The following is a 25125-nucleotide window of genomic DNA, read 5'->3' on the forward strand; positions in this document are numbered from 1 at the left end:
GAAACGTTGCATCCTCTTCCCATATGGGTGAATAAAAAACATTTTTTTGAGACCTTCTATCTGGGGTGCTGCCTCTTTTCTTTTGAACTATCCTGTGAATAGGTAATCGGCATGAAAAACCGCAGCATACACAGACAACCCCTTTAACTTGTAAAATCCCACTGTGTATCTCCTGAATATCACTGTAGACATATTGTGCTGAAATGTCTGCCCTCTTGTGGAAGCTTCCCAAATATAAAAGAAAATCGAATCCTGTCCTGTCTCATTTGCTTTGTCAATGAATGCAGGATATATTGTGGTCCATCAAGAAGCTGCCGGTTTACAATACAGCTATTGATAAAATACAACATAGTTTTATAAGCGTTAAAGGGGGTTTCCAGCCACTAAAAACCATATGAGCACTGCGGCCCCTTCAAAACAGATGATCGGCAGGGGGGCCCGAAATTCGGACCAGAACCATTAGCTATTCATGGCCTATCCTGGGGATAGGCCATCAATTTTTAGTGGCTGGAAAACCCCTTTAAACTATATTAAACTAACAGGAGACATCCTGTATAATTTAGATCTAAATGGTTTTTTTGCGGTTGTCCAATAATAAAAAACGGTACGTCGAGATTTAAATCTGAAATGATTTTCATTTGCACCAGTTAAACTAGGCCAGAGCACTTCATATAGAGCCTTACATTTTACTACAGGAAATGGGATGCAATGTAGCTGCAACATGAAGGGAGACTGTGGGGCTATTAAAAAAGTAAAGCAAGACCGTACTCCTTCTTTCGCAGCATCCCAGTAATGCGGACATCGATACTGCGCATTATAAGGGTCATTATGAAACCCTTAGGCCTCATGCACACGACCATAGCCATGCGCACAGCCGTGTTTTTCGGATCGGACGGCCACGGAGTGTCATCCGCGGGCCCCCCTAAAATCGCGGGACATCCACATGGCCGTGGGCATTAATTTCTATGAGCCTGGACCGCAAAACACGGCCGTAATAAGAAATATGCGAGGGAAGTCATTTCTGTGATTTGCCGTAGTTACGCAGTTACAGCATCACTTTAAACTGTCACTATGTCAAGTGACATGGTGACAGGGTAGTGGTGACTGCTGTCATCGACAGCAGCCAATCAACTACCAACTACTACCTTTGATCATTCTCCCTGTAACCACCCCCGTGATCACCCTTTGTGAACACCTTCACCCTCATCATCCACCTGTGTCAACTCCCTATAATCACTTTTATGATCACTTTACACCATCACCCCCTCTATCTCCTTGTGATCACCTCCCTGTGATCACCTCCGTTATACCTTCATTTTTTAGTACTATATGTACACCTACATTTCTCTAGTACTATTTTTACACCTATAATTTTTTAGTCCTATTTGTACGCCTATAATTTTTAGTGCTATTTGTTAGCCTATAATTCTTTAGTGCTATTTGTACGTCTATAATTTGTTGAACTATTTGTATGCCCATAATTTCTTTGTTCTGTTTGTACGCCTATCCTTTTTTAGTAGTATTAGTACGCCAGTTGATAACATAACGAGTCAACTAGCGAGTATGACACTCCTTTCCTCTTTTCATCTTCATCCGCTAGTGACTCAGAAATCCCACTGAGAAGGCGTCCCATGACTGCTTCTGAAGCGGCCCCTGACCCTATTTCAGTAACCCACAACAATTTTGTCCCCAAGATCACTGAGTTCACTGGGAACCAGGGCCGCACCGTCTATGAGGCAAAATGATATTGAAACAAACCGCCGCCACCCCCTCCTGACTATAATTGTACATGTATCTATAGGATGCAGATACAATTACATGCATAAGCGCTGACTGGCTGGGCATGTTCCATGCCTGACCATTCAGCGCCTTTCAATGACGCAAGCAGCACGATGAGACGTCATCGCACCGCTTGGTCGTTGAAAGGCGCTGATTGGCAGAGCAAAATTACTTACCCCGCCAATCAGTACCTTTCAAAGACTCAAGAAGCGTGATGACTACATCGCAACACTTGCCTCTTCCAGCATACCTGCTCAAAAGAGAGCAGGCCTACATTGCCAGAGAACGGCGAGGGAACGAGATCAAGGGAGTGTGTAAAGGTTTTTTTTCTCTTAAAATTGTGAGTGGCATTATCTACAGGGTGGCTCTATCTACACTACAGGGGAGCTATATGTGGGGCACAATCTACAGGGGAAGCTATATGTGGGGCCCTATCTACAGGGGGTGCTATATGTGCGGCACTATCTACAGGGGGCTATATGTGGGGCACTATATACATGGGGCTATATGGGCACTATTTTCAGGTGGGACTATATGTGTGGCGCTATTTACACGGGGCAATATGTAGGGTACTATCTACAGGGGGCTGTATGTGGGACACTATCTACAGGGAGCACTGTGTGTGTGGGACATAGTGTACGGTGCTCTTATAACTAGGGACAAAGCATATGGTGCTATTATAATTAGAGGTGCAGTGTATGGTGCTATTATATTTAGGGGCATAGTGTGTGGCAGCATGAGAATTTTATCCTCGTTTATAGGTGCAGAAATGTTTAAAAAGTGAGAAGCTGAAGACATCTGAGTGGCAAACTGCAGAAATTGGCTGCGGCTGGGGGAAGTTCTCATAGAGGTCTGAATCGGATGGAGAAAACAAAGAGAAAAAGAACAACTAAATCTGAGAAGACGTCACCGGTGAGTCACTTAATGTAAATGTTTATTCTGCCTCTAATCAGTACTGTAGTCACTGCATGATCTGCAGCAAGATGATGGGTGGTATGATTTTTTTTTTTGTGAAATAGCAACTCCCAGCATATCCTTACCATTGTTCGGGCCTTGCTGGGAGCTGTAGTTTTACACCGTACAAACCTATATGGCAGGGGTTGCACTAAATTGAGCTGTATTTGTGATGGTGCTTGGTTCTGGTGTTTTATTTATGTATTGAGCTTTGTTCTGGTGCTGTATTTATGTACTGAGCTTTGTTCTGGCACTGTATATATGTACTGAGCTTGGTTCTGGTGTTGTACTTATGTACTGATCTTTGTTCTGGTGTTGTATTTATGTACTGAGGTTGGTTCTGATGCTGTATATATGTGTTGAGTGTAGCGTCCATGGCCGCGGGCCGTCGGGTTCACTCACCTTCCGACGCCCGCAGCCATGGATCCGTGAGCGCTGGTCCCCATCTCCCTCCTAGGAGACGCCAGCGCTCACTTCCGCTCGGTTCAGCTGTGTCCCGTAGGGTGCGCGCGCACGTTCGCGCCCGGCCTTAAAGGGCCAGCGCGCACAAATAGGAAATCGTCATCATCATCAACTGCCACGATTTCCTGGTCTATAAGAAGGCTCCTGGCCTTCTAATCCTTGCCTGAGCGTTGTTAGTTTTCCCAGTCTGTCTTGCAAATGGTCCCTTAGTGTTTCCCGTTCCAATTGTTACCCGTTCCTGTTTTCCGTGCTGTGCCTTAGTATCGAGTCGTGCCATGTCCTGTGTCATCTGCCACATCCGGAGGAATCTGCCACGTCCTGTGTCATCTGTCACGTCCGGAGGAATCTGCCACGTCCTGTGTCATCTGCCACGTCCGGAGGAGTCCGCCACGTCCTGTGTCATCTGCCACGTCCGGAGGAATCCGCCACGTCCTGTGTCATCTGCCACGTCCGGAGGAATCCGCCACGTCCTGTGTCATCTGCCACGTCCGGAGGAATCCGCCACGTCCTGTGTCTTCTGCCATGTGCGGAGGAGTCTGCCACGTCTGGCGCAACTTGCGTCTCCTGTGTCATCCGTCATGTTTGGCGCCATCTGCTGCACCCATCTCATCTGTGCCAGAGCTGCGGCCACCATCTGGTCTATTCAGGTACCCTTGTGCGCGACATTGTATTTCTGGGGTGTCCTGTTGTTTGGCCAGCTGCCTCCCCGCTGCGGCGGTACGGCCTAGTGGGTCCACTAACCCGTTCCGTGACATTGAGCTTGGTTCCGGTGTTGTATTTATGTACTGAGCTTGGTTCTGGTGCTGTATATATATACTGAGCTTTGTTCTGGTGATGTATATATATATATGTATTGAGCTTGGTTCTGGTGTTGTATTTATGCACTGAGCTTGTTTCTGGGGCTGCATTTATGTAATGAGCTTTGTTCTGGTACTGTATTTATGTACTGAGCTTGGTTCTGGTGTTGTATATATGTACTGAGCTTGGTTCTGGTGTTGTATATATTTACTGAGCTTGGATCTGGTGTTCAATTTATGTACTGAGCTTGGTTCTGGTGTTGTATATATGTATTGAGCTTGGTCCTGCTGCTGTATATATGTGCTGAGCTTGGTTTTGGTGTTGTATTTATGTACTGAGTTTGGTTCTGGTACTGTATATATGTGCTGAGCTTTGTTCTGGAGCTGTGTATATATGTACTGATCTTGGTCCTGCTGCTGTATATATGTAATGAGCTTGGTCCTGGAGTTGTATTTAGGTATTGAGCTTGCTTCTGGTGTTGGATATATGTACTGAGCTTGATTCTGGTGCTGTAAATATGTAAACGGCACACGCGGTGTGCTAATTACTAATCAAAGGGTCATGGGGCGGTGCCGTTATCCTAGTCCTTCCTTCCAAACCCACTTTCAATGCTTGATTGACATCCCCCTGGCTGTTATACATCACTACCAGTGATGTAGAACAGCCAGGAGGATGTCAATAAAAATCTCAGGGGCGCTATTTCAACTTTCGCCTCCGGCAGCAGAAAAGCTAGAATCGGCCCTGCTGGGAACTCATGGATAAATTTTGATATGGAAGGGCTCCGAGAGCTGGACTTTTTTAAGTTCTTTTTTCTGACTAATTTATTGTTGTACTGGTGGCCCAGACAAATTTGGTGTCAAGTGGTGATAAATCACGGCACGGTGTCATCACAAGTATGTGACACAACCTAGCAATGGTGTAAGGAAGAAGCATGTATTAGCTTGGAGGTTGTTATGGCAACTTAGAATTAACATCTATAGCTGAATAGAGGAGGTTAAAAGTAATGTATAGCAAACATAGATAAGGAATATAAGACCAGATGCTCCTTGAACTAGCATGAACATAGACTAACCCTAGAGTTAGCTGCCAGTGATATGTCTTCGACCCCTATGCCAAGTTTTGGTTAGGCTATAACATATCATGTACATACATGATAGGTACCTAGTAAAAACAGTGTATAACAGTAACTGCAGAAGTTAAAAGCCAAGGAGCCATATGTTGGGAAACATTTTTTTTTATTATTGTCCCAATATATCTGAATGAAAAACAAAAAACTTAGCAAAATAGTTTTGCTAAATAAATTCCTGCCATTTTATATATCGCTCCTATGCAGACCTATGCATCTGCATAATAACCGACTACAAACCCTGTGCCTGATCCTGCAGTCATATTCCCTTCCATCTGTCCTCTAGTTTTTGCTAGCCTACATTTGGTAAGTTAGCAAGAAGTAGGGGACTGGTGAAAGAAAGTGGGACTTGCAGGATCAGACTACACAGGATTTGTTTGCAGTCTGTTACTATGTAGAGGCATATTATTTTTCAACAAAGTCTTTTTGTAAAGTTGCTTTATTTTTCATTTTAGAAACACTGGAACAATAAAAAATGTATTAATGGAAAGTACCTTAGACAAAATACAGAATTGTTTTATATTTAAAAGCAAATAACAGTGTATCAAAAACTTCAATTGTAAAAACGAGAGAATATTACAAAAACAATATACTGTATAAAAATATAATTTTTATTACATAATAAAAATGAACATGAAAATTCATAAATACTGTACAATCTGATAAAGTCCTCATTAGACTAAACAAGTTGGTGACGTCAAAAGCTGATACCATGTGTTGGGACCCATTGAATCGTAACAGTCTTTATCCATCTTTGAAGGTTTTTCTGGTTTGGAGTACGATACTATTATTAGAGTGGTGGCTCTCTGAGAGGAGCGTGTGTGGATATACTTTGCTACTTGGGCAAATTGACTTCTGTGTGAACAATGTGAATGACCTGGATCCTGTCTAAATGTGCCACTTAGTTGAATGAATTGATGTACAAGCAGTCAAACAGCGAGAAAGTGCTGGGATGAATGATCTGTGAGTAAAAGGAGACATAATGCCCATTAAATACTGTATACGTCTCCCTACTATACATATGGCATCTTGCACCTGCACCAAATTATTGGTGGATATATTTGGAGGAAGCCCCTATGATAACACTATATACCCGTTACTTCACTCTTTAATCCCCACTAGTGTCAAATCGCAATTTCTCTTGGAACTTTTCACTAACTTTTGGATTTATATGTCGCTGGTCCCACACAGGGATTCTATATATATATTACCAGTTTTTAAATTGATTTTGCTTTTCTAATTATTCTGTTATTATTGCCTGTTCTGGATAACGTATGGGTACCACCACGGATAGTTTTGTGAAGCATGTGCACAGTATTTATGAATTTTCGTGTTCATTTGTAATATACAATAATAAATTATATTTATATTGCTTGTTACAATCCCATGTCTTCTTCAAGGTTTTTGCTACAGATACTCCTTTTTGGGATACTGAGCACTGTGCACTTATTCAATGCACTAAAACTGATTTACAGTATTGTATCTCTTTTCTCTGAGCTTTTTGACTCTATTAGGCCTCATGCACACGACTGTAAGGGATGTTGTTGTCCGCAAATATGGATCCGACGGCTTCCGAAACACATCCGTAGTTGTCCGCAATTGCGGAAGTGCCCATAGATTTCTATGAACGATTCCGTGCCGAAATTGCGCAAACAATTAAGTGGCGACGGTGACATCCCATGATCACCATGAAGACGGCAACATGCCAGTGGTCGCCATGGCGACATCACAGCGGTCGCATCAAAGTGATCGCTAATGCGCCGAGAGATATAGCGTTCGCCATGGCGACGACGCCATTACAGCATTCGCCAAGGCAACTACAACATCACAGAAGTCTCCATGGAGACAGCAACATCCCAGCGTCGCCATGGGGACGGTGACATCCCAGGGGTTGCCATGGAGACGGTAACATCCCAGCGGTCGCCATGGCAATGACAACATCACAGCAGTCGCCATGGAGACGGCGACATGCCAGCGGTCGCCATGGACACGGTGACATCCCAGCGGTTGCCATAGAGATGGAGACATCCCAGCGGCTGTTATGGAGACGTCGACATAACAGCGGTCGCCAAGTATACTGTGACATCCCAGCGGTCGCCATGGAGAGCGACATCACAGCAGTCGCCATGTAGACTTTATGGCGACATCACAGCGGTCACCATGGTGACGGCGATATCCCAGCAGTCGCCATGGATACTTCGACATCTCAGCGGCCGCCATAAAGACTTCGAGATATCATGACCCATCGGTCACCATGGTGACAGCGTCATCACAGCGTCACCATCGATACGGCGACGACCCAGCGGTCGCCATGGAGATGGCGGCATCACAGCGGTTGCCACGGAGACAGCGACATCCCAGCGGTCGCCATGGAGACGGCTACATCTCAGCGGTCACCTTGGCGATGACAACATCACAGTGGTCGCAATGGTGACAGTATCAAGCCATCAGTCACCATGGTGATGGCGTCATCACAGCGTCGCCATGGAAACTATGACATCCCAGTGGTTGCTATGGAGACGGCGACATCCCAGCACTCGCCAAAAAGACGATAACATTACAACGGTCGCCTTGGACACCGCGACATCACAGCCGTCGCTATAGAAATGAGCGACATCCCATTGGTCACCATGGAGACGGAGACATCCCAGCCCACCGCCATGGAGACGTTGACATCACAGCGGTCGCCATAATGACAGTGTCCTCTCATTGGTCACCATGGTGACGGCGTCATCACACCGTCTCCATGGAAATATCGCCTTGAATACGGCAACATCCCAGCGGCCGCCTGGGAGACGCGAAATATCAGCGGTCACCATGGATACGGCAACATCCCAGTGGTCGCCATGGAGACAGCGACATCACAGTGATCGCCATGGCGATGGTGACATCCTAGTGTCATCCCAGTGGTCGCAATGGCGATGACGACATCACAGAAACGACTAAAGCGAGCGTTAAGGCGCCGAGAGATATAGCGTTCTCCATAGCGACGACGCCATTCCAGCGTTCGCCATGGCGATTACGACATCATAGTGGTCGCCATGGAGACGACCACATCCCAGCGTCGCCATGGGCACGGCGACATCCAAGGAGTCGCCATGGAGACGGTGACATCCCAGCGGTCGCCAAGGTAACGGCGACATCCCAGCGGTCACCATGGATAAAGCAACCTTCCAGTGGTTGCCATGGCGACAACACAGCAATCGCCATGGAGACGGCGACATCCCAGCGGTCGCCATGGATAAAGCAACATTCCAGCAGTCGCCATTGGAAACGGCGACATCAGAGTGGTCACCATGGTGACGGTGTCATCATAGCGTCACCATGGCAATGGTGACATTCCATCAGTTGCCATGGATACCGCGACATCCCAGCGGTCGCCATGGAGACGGCGACATCTCAGTGGTCGCCATAGAGACGACAATATTACAACGGTCGTCATGGTGATAACCCAGTAATCGCCATGGAGACGGCGACCTCCCAGCGGTCTCCATGGCGACGACGACATTACAGCGGTCACCATAATGACGGTATCTCATTGGTCCCCATGGTGACGGCGTCATCACACCATCTCCATGGAAATATCAGCTGTCACCATGGATACAGCAACATCCCAGCGGTCGCTATGGAGACAGCGACATCACAGTGGTCGCCATAGAAACAGCGATATCTCAGATATCTCAGCGGTCACCATGAAGACGGCGACATCCCAGTGGTTGCCATGGCGATGACGACATCACAGCCGCGACGAAAGTGATCGCTAAGGCGCCGAGAGATATAGCGGTCACCATAGCGATGACGCCATTACAGCGTTCGCCATGGAGACTACATCACAGTGGTCGCCAGGGAGACGGCCTCATCCCAGCGTCGCCATGGAGACGGTGACATCCCAGCGGTCGCCAAGACACCGGCAGCATCACAGCAGTCGCCATGGAGACGGCGACATCCCAGCGGTCGCCATGGATAAAGCAACATCACAGCAGTCGCCACGTAGACTTTATGGCGACATCACAGCAATCACCATGGAGACAGCGACATCCCAGCTGTCGCCAAAATGATGATGTCATCTCATTGGTCACCATTGTGACGGCGTCATCACACCGTCGCCATGGAAACGGCGACATCGCAGCAGTCGCCTTGAATACGGCAACATCCCAGCGGCCGCCTGGGAGACGTCGACATATCAGCGGTCACCAAAGAGATGGCGATATCTCAGCGGTCGCCATGGAGATGGCGACATCCCAACGGTCGCCATGGAGACGCCGACATCCCAGCGGTCGCCATGGCGACGGTGACATCCCAGCGGTCACCATGAAGACGGTGAGATTCCCGTGGTCGCCATGGCAATGGCGACATCACAGCAGCGACATCCCAGCGGTCGCATCAAAGCGATCGCTAAGGCGCCGAGAGATAAAGCGGTCGCCAAAGCGACGATGCCATTACAGCGTTCGCCATGGAAACTACTACATCTAAGCAGTCGTCATGGGGACGGCAACATCCCAGTGGTCGCCATGGCACAGGCAAAATCACAGCAGTCGCCATGAAGACGGCGACATCCCAGCGGTCGCTATGGATAAAGCAACATACCAGCGGTCGCCATGACGACAACACAGCAATCGCCATGGAGACGGCGACATCCCAGTGGTCGCCATGGATAAAGCAATATTCAAGCGGTCGCCATGGAAATGGCGACATCACAGCGGTCGCCATGGAAACTACGACATTTAAGCGGTCACCTTGGACACCACAACATCACAGTGGTCGCCATGGAAACGGCGACATCTCAGCAGTCGCCATGGAGAAGGCGTCATCACAGCAGTCGCTATGGAGACGACGACATCCCAGCGGTCACCATGAAGATGACGACATCACAGTGGTCACCATGGCGACGACAAAAATCACAGCGTCGCCGTGGAAACTATGACATCCCAGCCGTCGCTATGGAGACGGCGACATCCCAGCGGTCACCATGGAGACAATGACATCACAGCGGTCGCCATGAAGGCGGGGAGATTACAGCGGTCGCCATGAAGATGGCGACATCCCAGTGGTCGCCATGGAGATGGCAACATCACAGCTAGCGCCATTGTGATGGTGTCATGCCATCGGTCACCATGGTGACAGCATCATCACAGCGTCACCATGGAAACGATGACATCCCAGCGGTCGTTATGGACACGGCGACATACCAGTGGCCGACATAGACACGACAACATAACATTACAGCGGACGTCATGGCGACAATGCAGCAATAGCCATGGATAAAGCAACATTCCAGCGGTCGCCATGGAAACGGTGACATCACAGCAGTTGCCATGTGACGACGATATCACAGAGGTCGCCATGGAAACAACGACATCCCAGCGGTCATCTTGGACACCGGGACATCACAGCGGTCGCCGTAGAGACGGCAACATCACAGTGGTCACCATGGAGACGGAGACATCCCAGCCCGCCGCCGTGGAGACGGCGACATCACAGCGGTCGCTATGGAGACGGTGACATCACAGCGGTCACCATGGAATACAGCGACATCCTAGCAGTCGCCATGGGGACGGAGACATCCCAGCGGTCACCATGGAGACTGCGACATCCCAGCAGTCGCCCTGGCGACGGCGACATAACAGCAGTCGCCATGGGGACTGCGATATCACAGCGGTCACCAAGGCGACTGCGATATCACAGAAGTCGGCTTGGAAACACCATCATCCCAGTGGTCGCTATGTAGACGGCGACATCCCGGTGGTCGCCATGGAGACAGCAACATCCCAGCGGTCGCCATTGCGGCGACATCACAGCGGTCGCCATGGTGACGGTGTTATCCTATCGATCACCATGGTGATGGCGTCATCACAGCGTCGCCATGGAAACGACTACATCCCAGTGAACGCTATGGAGACATCGACATCACAGCGGTCACATTGGACACTGCAACATCACAGCGGTCGTCATGACGACAACCAAGCAATCGCCATGGAGACGGCGACATTCCAGCGGTCGCTATGGCTACAGCAACATCCCTGTGGTCGCAATGGAAACGGTGACATTACAGCAGTCGCATTGGACACTGCAACATCACAGCGGTCGCCATGGAGACAGAGACATTCCAGCGTTCGCCATGGAAACGGCGACGTCACAGCGGACGCATTGGACACTGGGACATCACAGCGGTCGCCATGGAGACAATGACATCACAGCACTCACCATGGAGACGTCGACATCCCAGCGGTCGCCATGGAAACGGCGACTTCACAGCGGTCGCCATGGAGACGGCAACATCACTGTGGTTGTCATGGAGACGGTGACATCCCAGCGGTAGCCGAGCATGCACAGCACCGTTGTATTCATATGGGGCGCACAGGGACAGCCAGATAAGCCTATTCTTGGATAAGCCCATTGGTCGGGCCCCCACCGATCTGATATTTATCACCTATCCTGTGGATAGGGGATAAATATCAATTATGGGAAAACCCCTCTAATCATATTTTTTTACTATTATTTATGTTTTCTGCTGTCCGCTTATACATTACTGATGACAGTGAGCTAATGGTAAGGGTATGTTCACACGACCTCTTTTCAGACGTAATGGAGGCGTTTTACGCCTCGAACTACGTCTGAAAAGACGGCTCCAATACGTCGGCAAATGGGTCTTACGATGTTCTGTGCAGACGAGCTGTCATTTTATGCGTCGCTGTCAAAAGACGGCACGTAAAATTACGCTCGTGGCAAAGAAGTGCAGGACACTTCTTGGGACATAATTGGAGCAGTTTTTCATTGACTCCAATGAAAACCAGCTCCAATTACGTCCGTAAAAGACGCCGCGAAAAACGCGTGCACTTGTCAAAACGCCTGAAATTCAGGAGCTGTTTTCTCCTGAAAACAGCTCCATAATTTCAGACGTATTTGGCGTTGTCGTGTGCACATACCCTAACAGGCCATATGATCACAGTTATCAGTGATATGTATGTATACACATGCAGAGAAGACATATAATCGCATCTTCTCTACATCCCTCCAGGCTCCCTCCGTACAGGAACTCCCTGTGACGACAGAGTAATAACAGAGTTCCCTAGCAACCCCCCGAATGCAGAAGCAGCGCCTTCTGTATTTGGAGTCACATCGCTCAATATGAGCGCTGTGCTCAGGCTTTTGTGTGATAGGTAACTGATTATATCCGTTCCCTGTCACAGTATGTGACTAGGGGCAGCTGTTAGCAGCCTGATCCAGGAGTTAGCGACACTGTGGGGGACCCAATCGCTGGGAGAACGCCCGCCGTAAACTCTTGTCAGCGCTGCATAAAGACAAGCAAGTGCCGGCGTAAATTTACAGTTGGCGGTTGGGAAGCAGTTAATTACCTAGTAGAGGGATTGTACAGTAAAATATAAATTGTTGCAGATTCTACTAAACTGCGTAAAGTAATTAACACAAAGGAGGACAGTATTTTATTACAAATGGATCTGGATAAGTTGGAGGTGTAAACAGAAAAGCGGCAAATTATCTTTAACACTGATAAAAGTAAGGGTATGCACAAGCGAAGCGAAAATACATGTCACCATACTAAATAAGAAAACACTGGGTAGAACTGACATGGAAAAAGTACTTAGGAATCTTAGTTCAGTGTAGCAACCAGTGTCAGGAAGCTGCGGCCAAGGCAAATAAGATCATATGGTAAATCAAAAGGGGCATAGATGCACATGACGAGAACATAGTTCTACCGCACATGCAATATTGTGTACAGTTTTCGTTACCAGTACACAGGAAAGACATAGAAGAGTTTGAGTGGGTTTAAAGGCTGACAACTAAAGTAATAAATGGAATGGGTGGAATACAGTACCCCCAAAACATAGAAAATTAGGGTTATTTTGTTTAGAAAAAAGATGGCTGATAAGTGTGTGGTCCATGTGGTATCAGTTGTTGATGTCGGTTTATGTATACATTTCTTTATTTTTATTTCAATTAATTTCTAATGAACTTGTGCGTGAATCACGGACAGCACACGGATGTGACTTCAATGGGTGCGTGATGTGCAAAAAAGACACCAGAATAGGACATGCAGTGACTCCTAGCGTCGTACATAACTATGATGCTAGGAGCCCGGCTCCCTGCACTGTGTTCTGTCCGGTACTTGCGGCCGAAATACGTCCGTCAATTACGGACGTAATGACCTTGTGTGAATATACCCTTACAGTTTCACTGGTACAAAGTAAGAATACAGTAAACAATATGTGGCATTCTATGTCTATGTTCACACGGCAAATGTTTAGTTCATGCTGAAAAATATAAGGCTGATTTAAAAAACGAACAAAAAAAAAACACCTCTGAAATCCCCGCCTTTTTGGAGATGATTTTTGCGTGCATTTTAAAATCATATTTTGGGGTGAATTTTTAAAAAAATTAATTGGACTGTAAATGTGAAAAATCAACTTGTAAAATGCTTCAAGAAGTGACATGTCACTGAAAATTTATGATACATATGTGGGGAACCTGATGTATGTGGTCTGATCCTTGCTCTACAATCTTTTCAGCAGAGACTGCTGGAAAAACATTAAAAATCGTATCTTTTAGGGTATGTTCACACATCAGAAAACGCGCCAAAAAACGTCTGAAAATGCCTCCATTCAATGGGAGGCGGAGGCGTTTTTTTCCGCGTGCGGAAAAACAGTCGGTCGTTTACGTCTCTGACCTCCTATTGACACCATCGGGAGGCAGAGAAAGCGTATTTCGTGGCGTTTTTTGCCCGCGGCGCTCAATGGCGTCGTGCAGGCAGAGCAAAATCTGCCTCAATATTCCAAACGGACTTTTGAGGCAGATTTTCTGCCTGCAAAAAAGTCTGTGTGAACATACCCTTACCCATTTTCTATTATAAATGTTATGACATTATTTAAAAATATGTCACTAAGCAAACGTCTTTAACATTAAGGATATGTTCACACGCTGAGTCAAAAACGTCTGAAAATACGGAGCTGTTTTCAAGGGATGTTTGGGATGTTTGCAGATGTTTGGAGGGGTTCTGCCGTTTTTTGGGCGTTTACGGCCGTGTGAACATACCCTAATACATATAGAACTGAATACACAGTAAAACTGTAGTAACGATTAGCACTCTGGTTGCCACCGTATAATAATATATGGCGGATGTTAACAGTGAAGGATTTGTTTGCATTTTTTCTACCCATAAAGACCTTTTTAGCTCACCACAATGCTAAATAAGTAGGAACATATCGCAGGAATTTTCATAGTTCACGGTCAAACATGCAAAAATGTAGTAAACAGAAGAGCCAATATTCTGTAACGTACAAACATTACAGCTGCTAAAAACTGAAATATCACTGCAAGTCAAATTCTGACGTTTCTTCTCCAAAAGAAATCATGTTTTCTTTTAAAGAGGCCCTGTCACCAGATTATAAGTGCCGTATCTCCTACATTAGGAGATGGGCGCTATAATGTAGGTGACAGCAGTGCTTTTTATTTAAAAAAAAGGATCTGTTTTCACCACTTTATTAGCGATTTTAGATTTATGCTAATGAGTTGCTTAATGCCCAAGTAGGCGTGTTTTTACTTTAGACCAAGTGGGCGTTGTACAGAGGAGTGTATGACGCTGACCAATCAGCATCATGCACTCCTCTCCATTCATTTAGGCAGCGCATAGGGATCCTTTTAGATCGCTATGTGCTGTCTTATACTAACACATTAACGATACTGAAGTGTTAGACCGTGCATAGACATTCCACGGGATGTCTATTCACAATCTCTGCACTTCGTTACTCTGTCTGTGGTAGTTACAGCAGAGGACGCGTAATCTCGCGAGATTACGCTGTAGATGACAGGTTACAGGGAGATTACGCTTCCTCTGCTGTAACTACCACAGAAACAGTAACGAAGTGCAGGGATTGTGAATAGACATCCCGTGGAATGTCTATTCACTGTCTAAACACTTCAGTATCGTTAATGTGTTAGTATAAGACAGCACATAGTGATCTAAAAGGATCCCTATGCGCTGAGTAAATGAATGGAGAAAAGTGCATGACGCTGATTGGTCAGCGTCATACACTCCTCTGTACAACGCCCACTTGGTCTAAAGTAAAAATACGCCCACTTGGGCATTAAGCAACTCATTAGCATAAATCTAAAATCGCTATTGCTGTATGCAGTGGATATTTTCCATAATCCAAAATGCAGATACTGTAAGTCCCTCCACATAGAATCACTATAATGACTCTGGAGGGTTGACCTTACTATTTTTGTATTTCATGTGACATTAGAGAACAATCATTCTAGGAAAGACATATGCAGTGTGACCTGCTATTGTACCCAGATCATTGACCATGCTAGATAAGTATGCCCGTCAGTCAAACTGCCCATGTGGCACAACCTTGTGCTCAGGTATCAGGTACAGCCCTGTAGATACAGAATACATACCGGCTTTCGAGTGGGTGTTACTTGCACAGATTGATAAAATTCTGGTTGAACTCGGCTGCTTCTCTTGATCTTTCGTTTCCTCAGAGGTGAACATGTATCATGGTCACTCTGGTTGACTTCATCTAAGGGCTTTGACTCTTCGACACGGCTTCGGGCGTACCTCCGCAAATGACGAGGGCTTGGCCTGAATCCCTAGAAGAAAGTAGGAAGTCTTGTTTATATTGCAAGCAAAGCGAAAGAGCGTACAATCTATTCACAGGTTACTGGAAAAGCACAGTAAATGAGTAAATTCACTCCCAGGTTCAAGGTATGCAGACACCGGTGTCCTAGAATGGTGGTTTCCTCAGTTTATCATTTGTAATGAACAGTTGTGTCCCTTTATCTATACAGTCCTCGCTTATCCTGCCAGTACCAAACCTTACATGTACTAAACTGCATTGGGAATTTTTAATCTCAGAGATTAATCTGTAGAAAATGCTGTGCTGCTTTATGAGATGAATGGCCTGTCTTAAAGCAAAATTGTCACTAAATACCCGTAAAGCATGGCCCTATGTACATAAAGTAATAATAATATTATCAGCAATGTTTCCTATATAAGCAGGAGAGGTGATAATACAGCAGGACTGTGCAGAAAAAATCACCTGTCTGTACTTTCTAGACACCATCAGCAGAATACAGCAACCATCAGCAGAATACAGTCTCATCAGCACACGGCAGCCTGTATTGTGTGAAATCCTGCCACAATGTGATTTGATGTCGAGACGGCTGCCCTGCTCTATAATCCCCTTGTTTGTAAACGGAGGGATACATACAGTGAAACACTACAATATGCGAAGTAGCTCCGGGATGGAACGTCACTTTATCAACTGCCTTTCAATGTAGGGAAAATGCGTATAAGATTTTAAAGATTTTTAAAAATATCAGAACAGTTATCCCATACAAAATATGTTTGGATTTCGATAATGGAATACCTGTCTGATCATGCATTTGTGTCTATGACCTGCTGTAATATCTTGCCTTTCCGGAAAGCATTGCGGGCCTAAAAATGGTATTAAATCAATATAAACAGATACAGAGATAAACAGATTCTCAGTGCAGATTTACTAATATTCATGTATTTTAAGGAGTATTTCAATAAAAACAGTGCATCATGATAGGGGGTTTGGGCTGCAATACGGGCTGTGCCAATGACCCATACTCTAATGACACCGGGAGGGTAAAGAATGTGGAAGTATACGGAATATAGTCACTCTAGTAGAAATAGTAAATGTGTATGCGTTTACATTTAAAGTGCACTTTATGATCACCTACTGCATGTTGTCATCTATACAGCTCACTATAAACACCCAGGCATCAATATACTATATAGACACGAAAAATCAGTTACTACCGTCAGCATAACTCCAGATAACATCACAACTTCATCAGACCATGGGCATTACAGAACTAGAACTTCATTATTATAGCACAGAAACAATCCTACTACTACATCATGTCAATACCAACATGCGTGCACGGAAATTAGTCAAATATCTTACACATATCTACAGTTATGACTTCCATTCTTAACCCCTTAAGGACACGGACATTTTTTGATTTTTCATTTTAGATTTTTTTCACTCCCCGCCTTCCAAGAGCCATAACGTTTTTATTTTTCCGTCAATAGAGTGGTGTGATGGCTTATTTTCGGACGTTTTTCGGGCCGTAAATGGCCGAAAAACGGCCGAAAAATCGGAAGCAGAACACCTCCAAACATCTGCCCATTGATTTCAATGGGAAAAACGGTGTTCTGTTCGGATGGGACGTTCTCGGAGCCGTTTTTCATAGACTCTATAGAAAACAGCTGCAAAAACGCCACGAAAAACGCAGAGAAAATCGCAAGTGGCTTAAAAAACTTCTGAAAATCAGGAGCTGTTTTCCCTTGAAAACAGCTCTGTATTTTCACATGTTTTTTGCTAAGCGTGTGAACATAGCCTAAGGGTATGTTCACACGGCCTATTTTCGGACGTTTTTCGGGCCGTAAACGCCTGAAAAACAGACGAAAAATCGTAAGCAGAACGCCTCCAAACATCTGCCCATTAATTTCAATGGGAAATTTCGTTCTATTTCGAAGGGCCGTTTTTTTACACGGCCGTTTTGAAAAACGGCCGCGTAAAAAAAACGGCTGCAAAAAAGAAGTGCAGGTCAGTTCTTGGCCATTTTTGGAGCCGTTTTTCATAGGCTCTATTGAAAACAGCTCCAAAAATGGCCGCAAAAAACGCTGTGAAAATCGCGAGTGTCTTAAAAAACGTCTGAAAATCAGGAGCTGTTTTCCCTTGAAAACAGCTCCGGATTTTCAGACGTTTTTAGTCTATCATGTAAACATACACTAAGGGCACGTTCAGACGTGGCAAAGTTTTTCCGCTGCAAATGTTGGTGCAGATTTGGGGCAATTACGCAACGACAGTGCATGCTGCGGACTGAAAATTCTGCACCGCAGCCTGTGGTCCGCAGCGGAGTTTTCCGCAACGTCTGCACGAAGATAACTAAAAAGATGCGGAAACCAATGGACAAACTGTCTGCTTAGGGTATGTGCACACGATAACGACAAATAAGTCTGAAATTACGGAGCTGTTTTCAGGAGAAAACAGCTCCTGAATTTCAGACGTAATTGGTCGTACTCGCGTTTTTCACGGCGTCCATTACGGACGTAATTGGAGCTGTTTTTCAATGGAGTCAATGAAAAACGGCTCCAATTACGTCTCAAGAAGTGTCCTGCACTTCTTTTGACGAGCCGTCTTTTTTACGCGTCGTCTTTTGACAGTGACGCGTAAAATGACAGGTCGTCGGCACAGTACATCGGCAAACCCATTGAAAGTAATGGGCAGATGATTGCCGACGTATTGGAGCGGTTTTTTCAGACGTAATTCGGGGCGTGAAACGCCTGAGTTACGTCTGAAAATAGGTCATGTGAACCCAGCCTGTCCGCAGCGGAATTCCACAGCAATTCCGCCACGTCTGAATGTGCCCTAAGGGTATGTTCACACGGCGGGGGTCCGTAACGGCTGAAATTACGGGGATGTTTCAGCCTGAAAACATCCCCGTAATTTCAGCCGTACCGGCATGTGCAGGCGCTTGAACGCCGCGTCAATTACGGCCGTAATTAGCGCTGCTATTCATTGGAGTCAATGAATAGCGGCTCCAATTACGGCCAAAGAAGTGACAGGTCACTTCTTTGACGCGGGCGTCTATTTGCGCGCCGTCATTTGACAGCGGCGCGTAAATATACGCCTCGTGTGAACAGACAAACGTCTGCCCATTGCTTTCAATGGGCAGATGTTTGTCAGCGCTATTGAGGCGCTATTTTCGGGCGTAATTCGGGGCAAAAACGCCCGATTTACGTCCGTAAATAGGCCGTGTGAACATACCCTCATAGTTAATTATAAATCGTATTTCTATGATACAGTTTTGACCAATAGGAACATGTTGTATCAAATAGTATATTTATCTGTTTTTTCAGTACAAAATTTTAAAACTATTATCAGATATTATTTAACTACTCAGAACATCTTGTACCCTGTAGCCTATAAGAGCTTTTATTAGGAAATGATTGTACATTTTAATGCATAGAGAAAACACACAGGGGTAGGTATATCACAGTGTGGTAGCTGTATAACTGGGTAGGTAGGTCCTGAAATCTGCTGCAAGTGACTTGATCCTTATCAAAGTGCTTGGAGAATTGTGATGCGGCTTTTATATTTCTCTATCTAAGGCCAAGGCCTCTATGTGGACAGGTTGTCCTCATGTTATTTTACCTGTGTGATTTTCTGTGATATCTCACATATGTACTTCTCCCATGCCACCTTGCTGTGTGATACCATGCGAGATAGAATTACAAGACATTGCATGGGATAAGTCACTTTGGAGCCCCAGTCTTCAAGAGGGTTGTCGAGGATTACAAAAATATGGCTGCTTTCACCTGTCCATAGGTCATGTATTGCAGTTCAGCTTTATTAAAGTGAATCGGGCTGAACTGTAATACCACACACAACCTGTGGACAGGTGTGGCACTGTTTTTGGAAGAAAGCAGCGACGGTTTTCTAATACTGAACAAGCCATTCAATGTATCAGACTTATTTGCTGTGTAAAGTTTTTAGGACATTTGTTACACATTTTGTAAATGTTTTGTACATTGTCACAACAGATCATGTCTGGAATGTTGCAAATAGTTTATATAGTAGACATACCATGGAGGCCACCCATGCCAGCTACCCATGCCACCGGTTATGAGGCCCATGAAAAAAAAGAGCTAAACTTAGGTATGCCTCGTTTCACTATTGCTATGGGCTGTGTAACTGCATATGTCGGCACATATTTGTAGTCACAGTAACATTATCAAACAAGTGAAGGGGTAGCTAGCTACCCAGTCCTGGGATGGAGGGGTGGGATTCTAGATCTTTCTTCACCTTGAAATGCGGATTGTAAGAGCTTTGCTCAGTTCCTGGATACCTGATCTAAGTTTGGGAAGGACATTCCAAGGATGACCGTAAATAATACCGTATATATAAATTAGTCGATAATCTGGCAAACTTTGCTAAGTGCAAACACAGAAAAAAAGAATCTATAATATATTTTCCAGCATGACTCAGCTGAGCTGGTGCAGTGTGCAGATACTGAAGAGTCATTCAAGCTGACCTGGCCACTGAATATGACTCCGCTGTGCACCAATAAATGCATTTCTCCAGCGTTGCCTCATATTTCTCACATCATCCATCTCTGTAGAACATAACTGCATTCACCGAGGTTTAACCAAACTGGTCGACTACGGTATTCATTCCGTCAAAACGACAGAACCCTTGCACAACCGAGACAAACGGAAACCATTTGCACCGAATCCGTCACCATCGAAATCGATGGTGATGCAAATGGTTTCCAATTGTTTCAGTCAGGGCTCCCTTCTGACGGAACGTCAGAAGGGAGCCCTGACGCAGATGTAAACAAAGCTTACTGGGGCTGGTCTGTGCAGTTTCAGGCTGGATTCACACGAGCACATTACGTCCACAATGGACGGAACATATTTCGGCCGCTAATCCCGGACCGAACACACTGCAGGGAGCCGGGATCCTAGCATCATAGTAATGTACGATGCTAGGAGTCCCTGCCTCGCTGCAGGACAACTGTCCCATACTGTAATCATGTTTTCAGTACGGGACAGTTGGTTCATGCTCATACAATGTCTTTGTCTCTATCAGTTTGTATTTCGGAAATGTGGAGCTGGGTAAACAAACAAAGGTGGGTGTCGAAGGAAGTGTCAGAGGAACGGTAGGGGATTGGTGAGGTTAGTATAGTTCATTTGGTTATTTTATACCATGGTCAGCTGTTTTTAAAATATTTCATGGGGCTGGAAAACTCCTTTAAGTCCACTGCCCTCTAGGGATAATGAGATGACTCTGCTGACCCTGTCCAAATCTATGCAGCCAAGTTGAAAATTGAGTTGCATAAAAATGGAAATGTCAGCCTATTGTGCATTCTAGTGATCTTTGAAAAAAAATGAAATTTTTATAATAAAAATGTGATTTTAATAATCTCATTTTGTGATGATACATACGCACAAAAATGAAAATAGTTTTTTTCAAAGTGTAAAGCCAGATACAGAACATAAATATTGCACTAATCAATTCACATCATATTAGAAGCTAGTGTTTCACATGCTTCATGCTTTATTATAGTACAACCTTGTGCATAAAGCAAAGTATCTAGGAAAATTATAATAAAAAAGTTTTAGCTCAATATAAAAATGACTAAAATAACCTAAGTAATAACCTGAGTAATGCCCACTTGCTAGTAAAAGGCCTCGAGTACATCTGTGACGGTCTTTCCGTTTTTCTGGAGCAGAACAACAAAAATACAGGAAGTTCCGATTCTGTTGTACAATGTACACAATTGGTGCCCGACAAAACCTATTGACTTCAATGGTTTTCGTCGTGTTTCTGTCAAGGTGTCTGTGCTTTTACCGGAAACAATATCACAGCTACCGAGCGATATCTTCGGCAGCCACATTGAAATGAATAGAGTGGTAGCCGAGCATGCGCACTACTACTCCATTCCTGTGGGGCTCCCAGGAATGGAAAGGTAAGCCCGTATTCGTGATTGGTGGGGGTCCCAGTGGCTTGGCCCCCACATTCAGATATTTAGCAATGATAAATATTGATTATGGGGAAACCCCTTAAAATATGATGGCTGCTGTGAGCGGCATTTTGTGTTAAAGCCCATAAACAACAGTGCAAAGATAATTTATACTATAGGATTTGGAGCAGATCAGCAGACAGATGAATTAGAATAAAATTCAGATTTGGGTAGTTAATGATTCATCCATGTATTCATTATGCATTGCTTTGCTTGCGGCCTTCATTCAGACATTCTCAGTTACAATTATTCAATTAATCTTGCTACGCACTAAATTCATTTCAATTGCTGCTTTGAATCGTTCTGTCCCATAAGACCACATTAGGCCTAGTTCACACTGAAATTTGCTTCCAAATTTTTGAGGCACATTTTGAAATGAACGCATATATTGGATGCATTTTTTTATATCGTTTTTGACATATTTTAGGTGTCTTTATTTTGTAACTGTAAAAACCACATAAAAAAATGCTTCAAACGAACGGTGCATGTTTTTTCTGCCTCCCTTTGAGGGCATGCCGTTTTTTTTCCCGCAAACAAAAAAAAATTCCCGGAAACATAAATGCCTCTACCTTTTACTGAAAAGAATGTGAGGAGGTCTGGAGTGCTTTTAGGCGCTGATTCTGACACCGTTTCTGCATCAAAATTAGAGCTTAAAAACGCAGTGTGAAATGGACCTTAGTTTACTGATTACTTTGCTGCTGGCTATAGAATTCAGAGGTATACACTGTATACTGGGAGAGTAATAGGACAAGCTGAGCTTTTCCTTCCTGTACTTTTCTCCACTGAAGCTAGTCTGCTTTATTTCTGAAATCTCCTCTGTATATACACAGTCAAGTCACATTATTATGACCACCTCCTACTTTCGACGTCGGCAGGGCATAGCCTATGAAGGAGAGGATGTATTATGGGCTGACATGGTGGGTATATAAGGTGTGTGATAGGCTGTCTGAACACATATCACTCGTTGTTGCCATGGGTAAAAGGGGCGATTTATCACAGTTGCAAAAATGGATGATTATTGGCTTTTGGGCCACGGGTGGCAGTATTTCTCAGACAGCGCAGTTTGTGAACTGTTCGTGTGCTGCTGTGGTGAAAGTGTATCGTGTGTGGACAAATGGCACCATTGGGAATAATCAACGAGGAAACTGCGGTGACCACATGCCATTGATGTGAGAGGTTAATGTCGGCTACGAAGGTGCACGAGGGCCGAACGACATGCTACAGTGGAGCAGCTCACCGTGAAAATCAACCAGGGGGCTACCAGACATGGGTCTAAAACAACAGTTCAGCAAACCCCACTGTGTATGGGGCTCCGAACAAGACGGATGGTCACTGATCCTATGCTAACAAAGGTGCATTGGAAAAAATGGCTTCAATTTGCTCAGCAGTATCAGAATTGGACCACCAATGATTGGCGAAGGGTTGCCTTCTCCGATGGGTCACGTTTTCTGTTTCATTGGACGGATGGACGTTGGCATGTCAGGAGAGAAACCTTAGAGAACAAACACCCTGCTGGAAGAACACAAGCTGGTGGCGGCAACGTTATGGTCTGGGGAATTTTTTCATGGCATTCTCTGCGCCCACTCATCCATGTGAAGGGCACCCTGAACCGTTTTATGTATGAATCCATCTTTGCAGATCACACCCACCCATACATGCTGTTTGTCTTCCCTGGGGCAGATGGAATATTCCAGCAAGACAATGCGACATGTCACACGACTAGAAATGTCTGACAGTGGTTGGAAGAGCACGACAAAGACCTCCAAGTATTTCCCTGGCCCCCTAATTCTCCAGACTTGAACCCAATTGAGCATCTGTGGGACCACCAATCTTAATATTTACAATAGGTGGCACAATATTTTATATAATACCTCTTTTTGAAGCAAGAGCTTTGTCAGACATTGATTCAAAGGGATATTTCCATCTTAGACATTTATGGCATATTATTGTGGATAATAAATGTCTAAGATGGGAATTACTCTATGATCACATAAACTGCCATCTTCTTCAAAATACAGTTCTGCAGGAACTGAGGTGTGTATTATAGTACCCCCCAAACAGCCGCAATCTGTCTATACATTACCAGCCATAAAGCCCACCAAACAGTGGCAGCGACAGTTCTTCCATACAGCACAGCAACAATTCGTCCCAAATAATATCTGGCAATGTGCCCAAAACTAGACTATCACAGCCCTGCTGTAGTGCGCGCCTACATATTCATGACTTACATGACTTTTGGTTGTATGACAACGTAAAGAGGACTATATACAAGATCTTATTTCATATAGTGTTTAAGATATATCTGCTGTCCAAGGAATAATTAAAGAGGCTCTGTCACCAGATTTTGCAGCCCCTATCTGCATTTGCTGCAGATCGGCGCTGCAATGTAGATTACAGTAACGTTTTTATTTTTAAAAAACGAGCATTTTTGGCCAAGTTATGACCATTTTTGTAGTTATGCAAATGAGGCTTGCAAAAGTCCAAGTGGGTGTGTTTAAAAGTAAAAGTCCAAGTGGGCGTGTATTAGGTGCGTACATCGGGGCGTTTTTAATACTTTTACTAGCTGGGCGCTCTGATGAGAAGTATCATCCACTTCTCTTCAGAACGCCCAGCTTCTGGCAGTGCAGACACAGCCGTGTTCTCGAGAGATCACGCTGTGACGTCACTCACAGGTCCTGCATCGTGTCAGACGAGCGAGGACACCGGCACCAGAGGCTACAGTTGATTCTGCAGCAGCATCAGCGTTTGCAGGTAAGTAGCTACATGGACTTACCTGCTAACGCCGATGCTGCTGCAGAATCAACTGAAGCCTCTGGTGCCGGTGTCCTCGCTCGTCTGACACGATGCAGGACCTGTGAGTGACGTCACAGCGTGATCTCTCGAGAACACGGCTGTGTCTGCACTGCCAGAAGCTGGGCGTTCTGAAGAGAAGTGGATGATACTTCTCGTCAGAACGCCCAGCTAGTAAAAGTAGTAAACACGCCCCGATGTACGCACATAATACACGCCCACTTGGACTTTTACTTTTAAACACACCCACTTGGACTTTTGCAAGCCTCATTTGCATAAATACAAAAATGGTCATAACTTGGCCAAAAATGCTCGTTTTTTAAAAATAAAAACGTTACTGTAATCTACATTGCAGCGCCTATCTGCAGCAATAGCAATAATACGCACGTCTCCTGCTGATTATACTGCGCACGTCTCCTGTACTGATTATACTGCACCCGTCTCCTGTACTAAATCTTTTTTGATTGGATGAATTGTAATAAACTCTAAGGCCATTTTTAAACAGTGCCGAATTGCTGCAGATTTTGCATGCATTTTTTAAGTCAAAACCAGAATTGGATCAAGGAGAGTAGACCTTATATATAAGGCCCTCCTTTATATAGTTCTTATGTTTATATTCGGTTCCTGGTTTAGTC

At 45.1% G+C, this 25125-nt stretch overlaps 1 protein-coding gene across 13 annotated transcripts in view; it reads right to left on the reverse strand.

Moving 5' to 3' along the window:
* The window catches only part of DST (dystonin), a 546107-nt gene that overhangs the window by 516831 nt on the left and 4151 nt on the right, over positions 1-25125 (reverse strand). For all 13 annotated transcript variants that reach the window (XM_075861968.1, XM_075861975.1, XM_075861963.1 and 10 more), the window contains exon 3: positions 15536-15727. In XM_075861968.1, the coding sequence (XP_075718083.1) occupies positions 15536-15727 (192 nt within the window). The remainder of the gene's footprint in view (positions 1-15535; positions 15728-25125) is intronic.

Source organism: Rhinoderma darwinii, chromosome 4 (assembly GCF_050947455.1).
Source record: "Rhinoderma darwinii isolate aRhiDar2 chromosome 4, aRhiDar2.hap1, whole genome shotgun sequence".
Classification (NCBI taxonomy): Eukaryota; Metazoa; Chordata; class Amphibia; order Anura; family Rhinodermatidae; genus Rhinoderma; species Rhinoderma darwinii.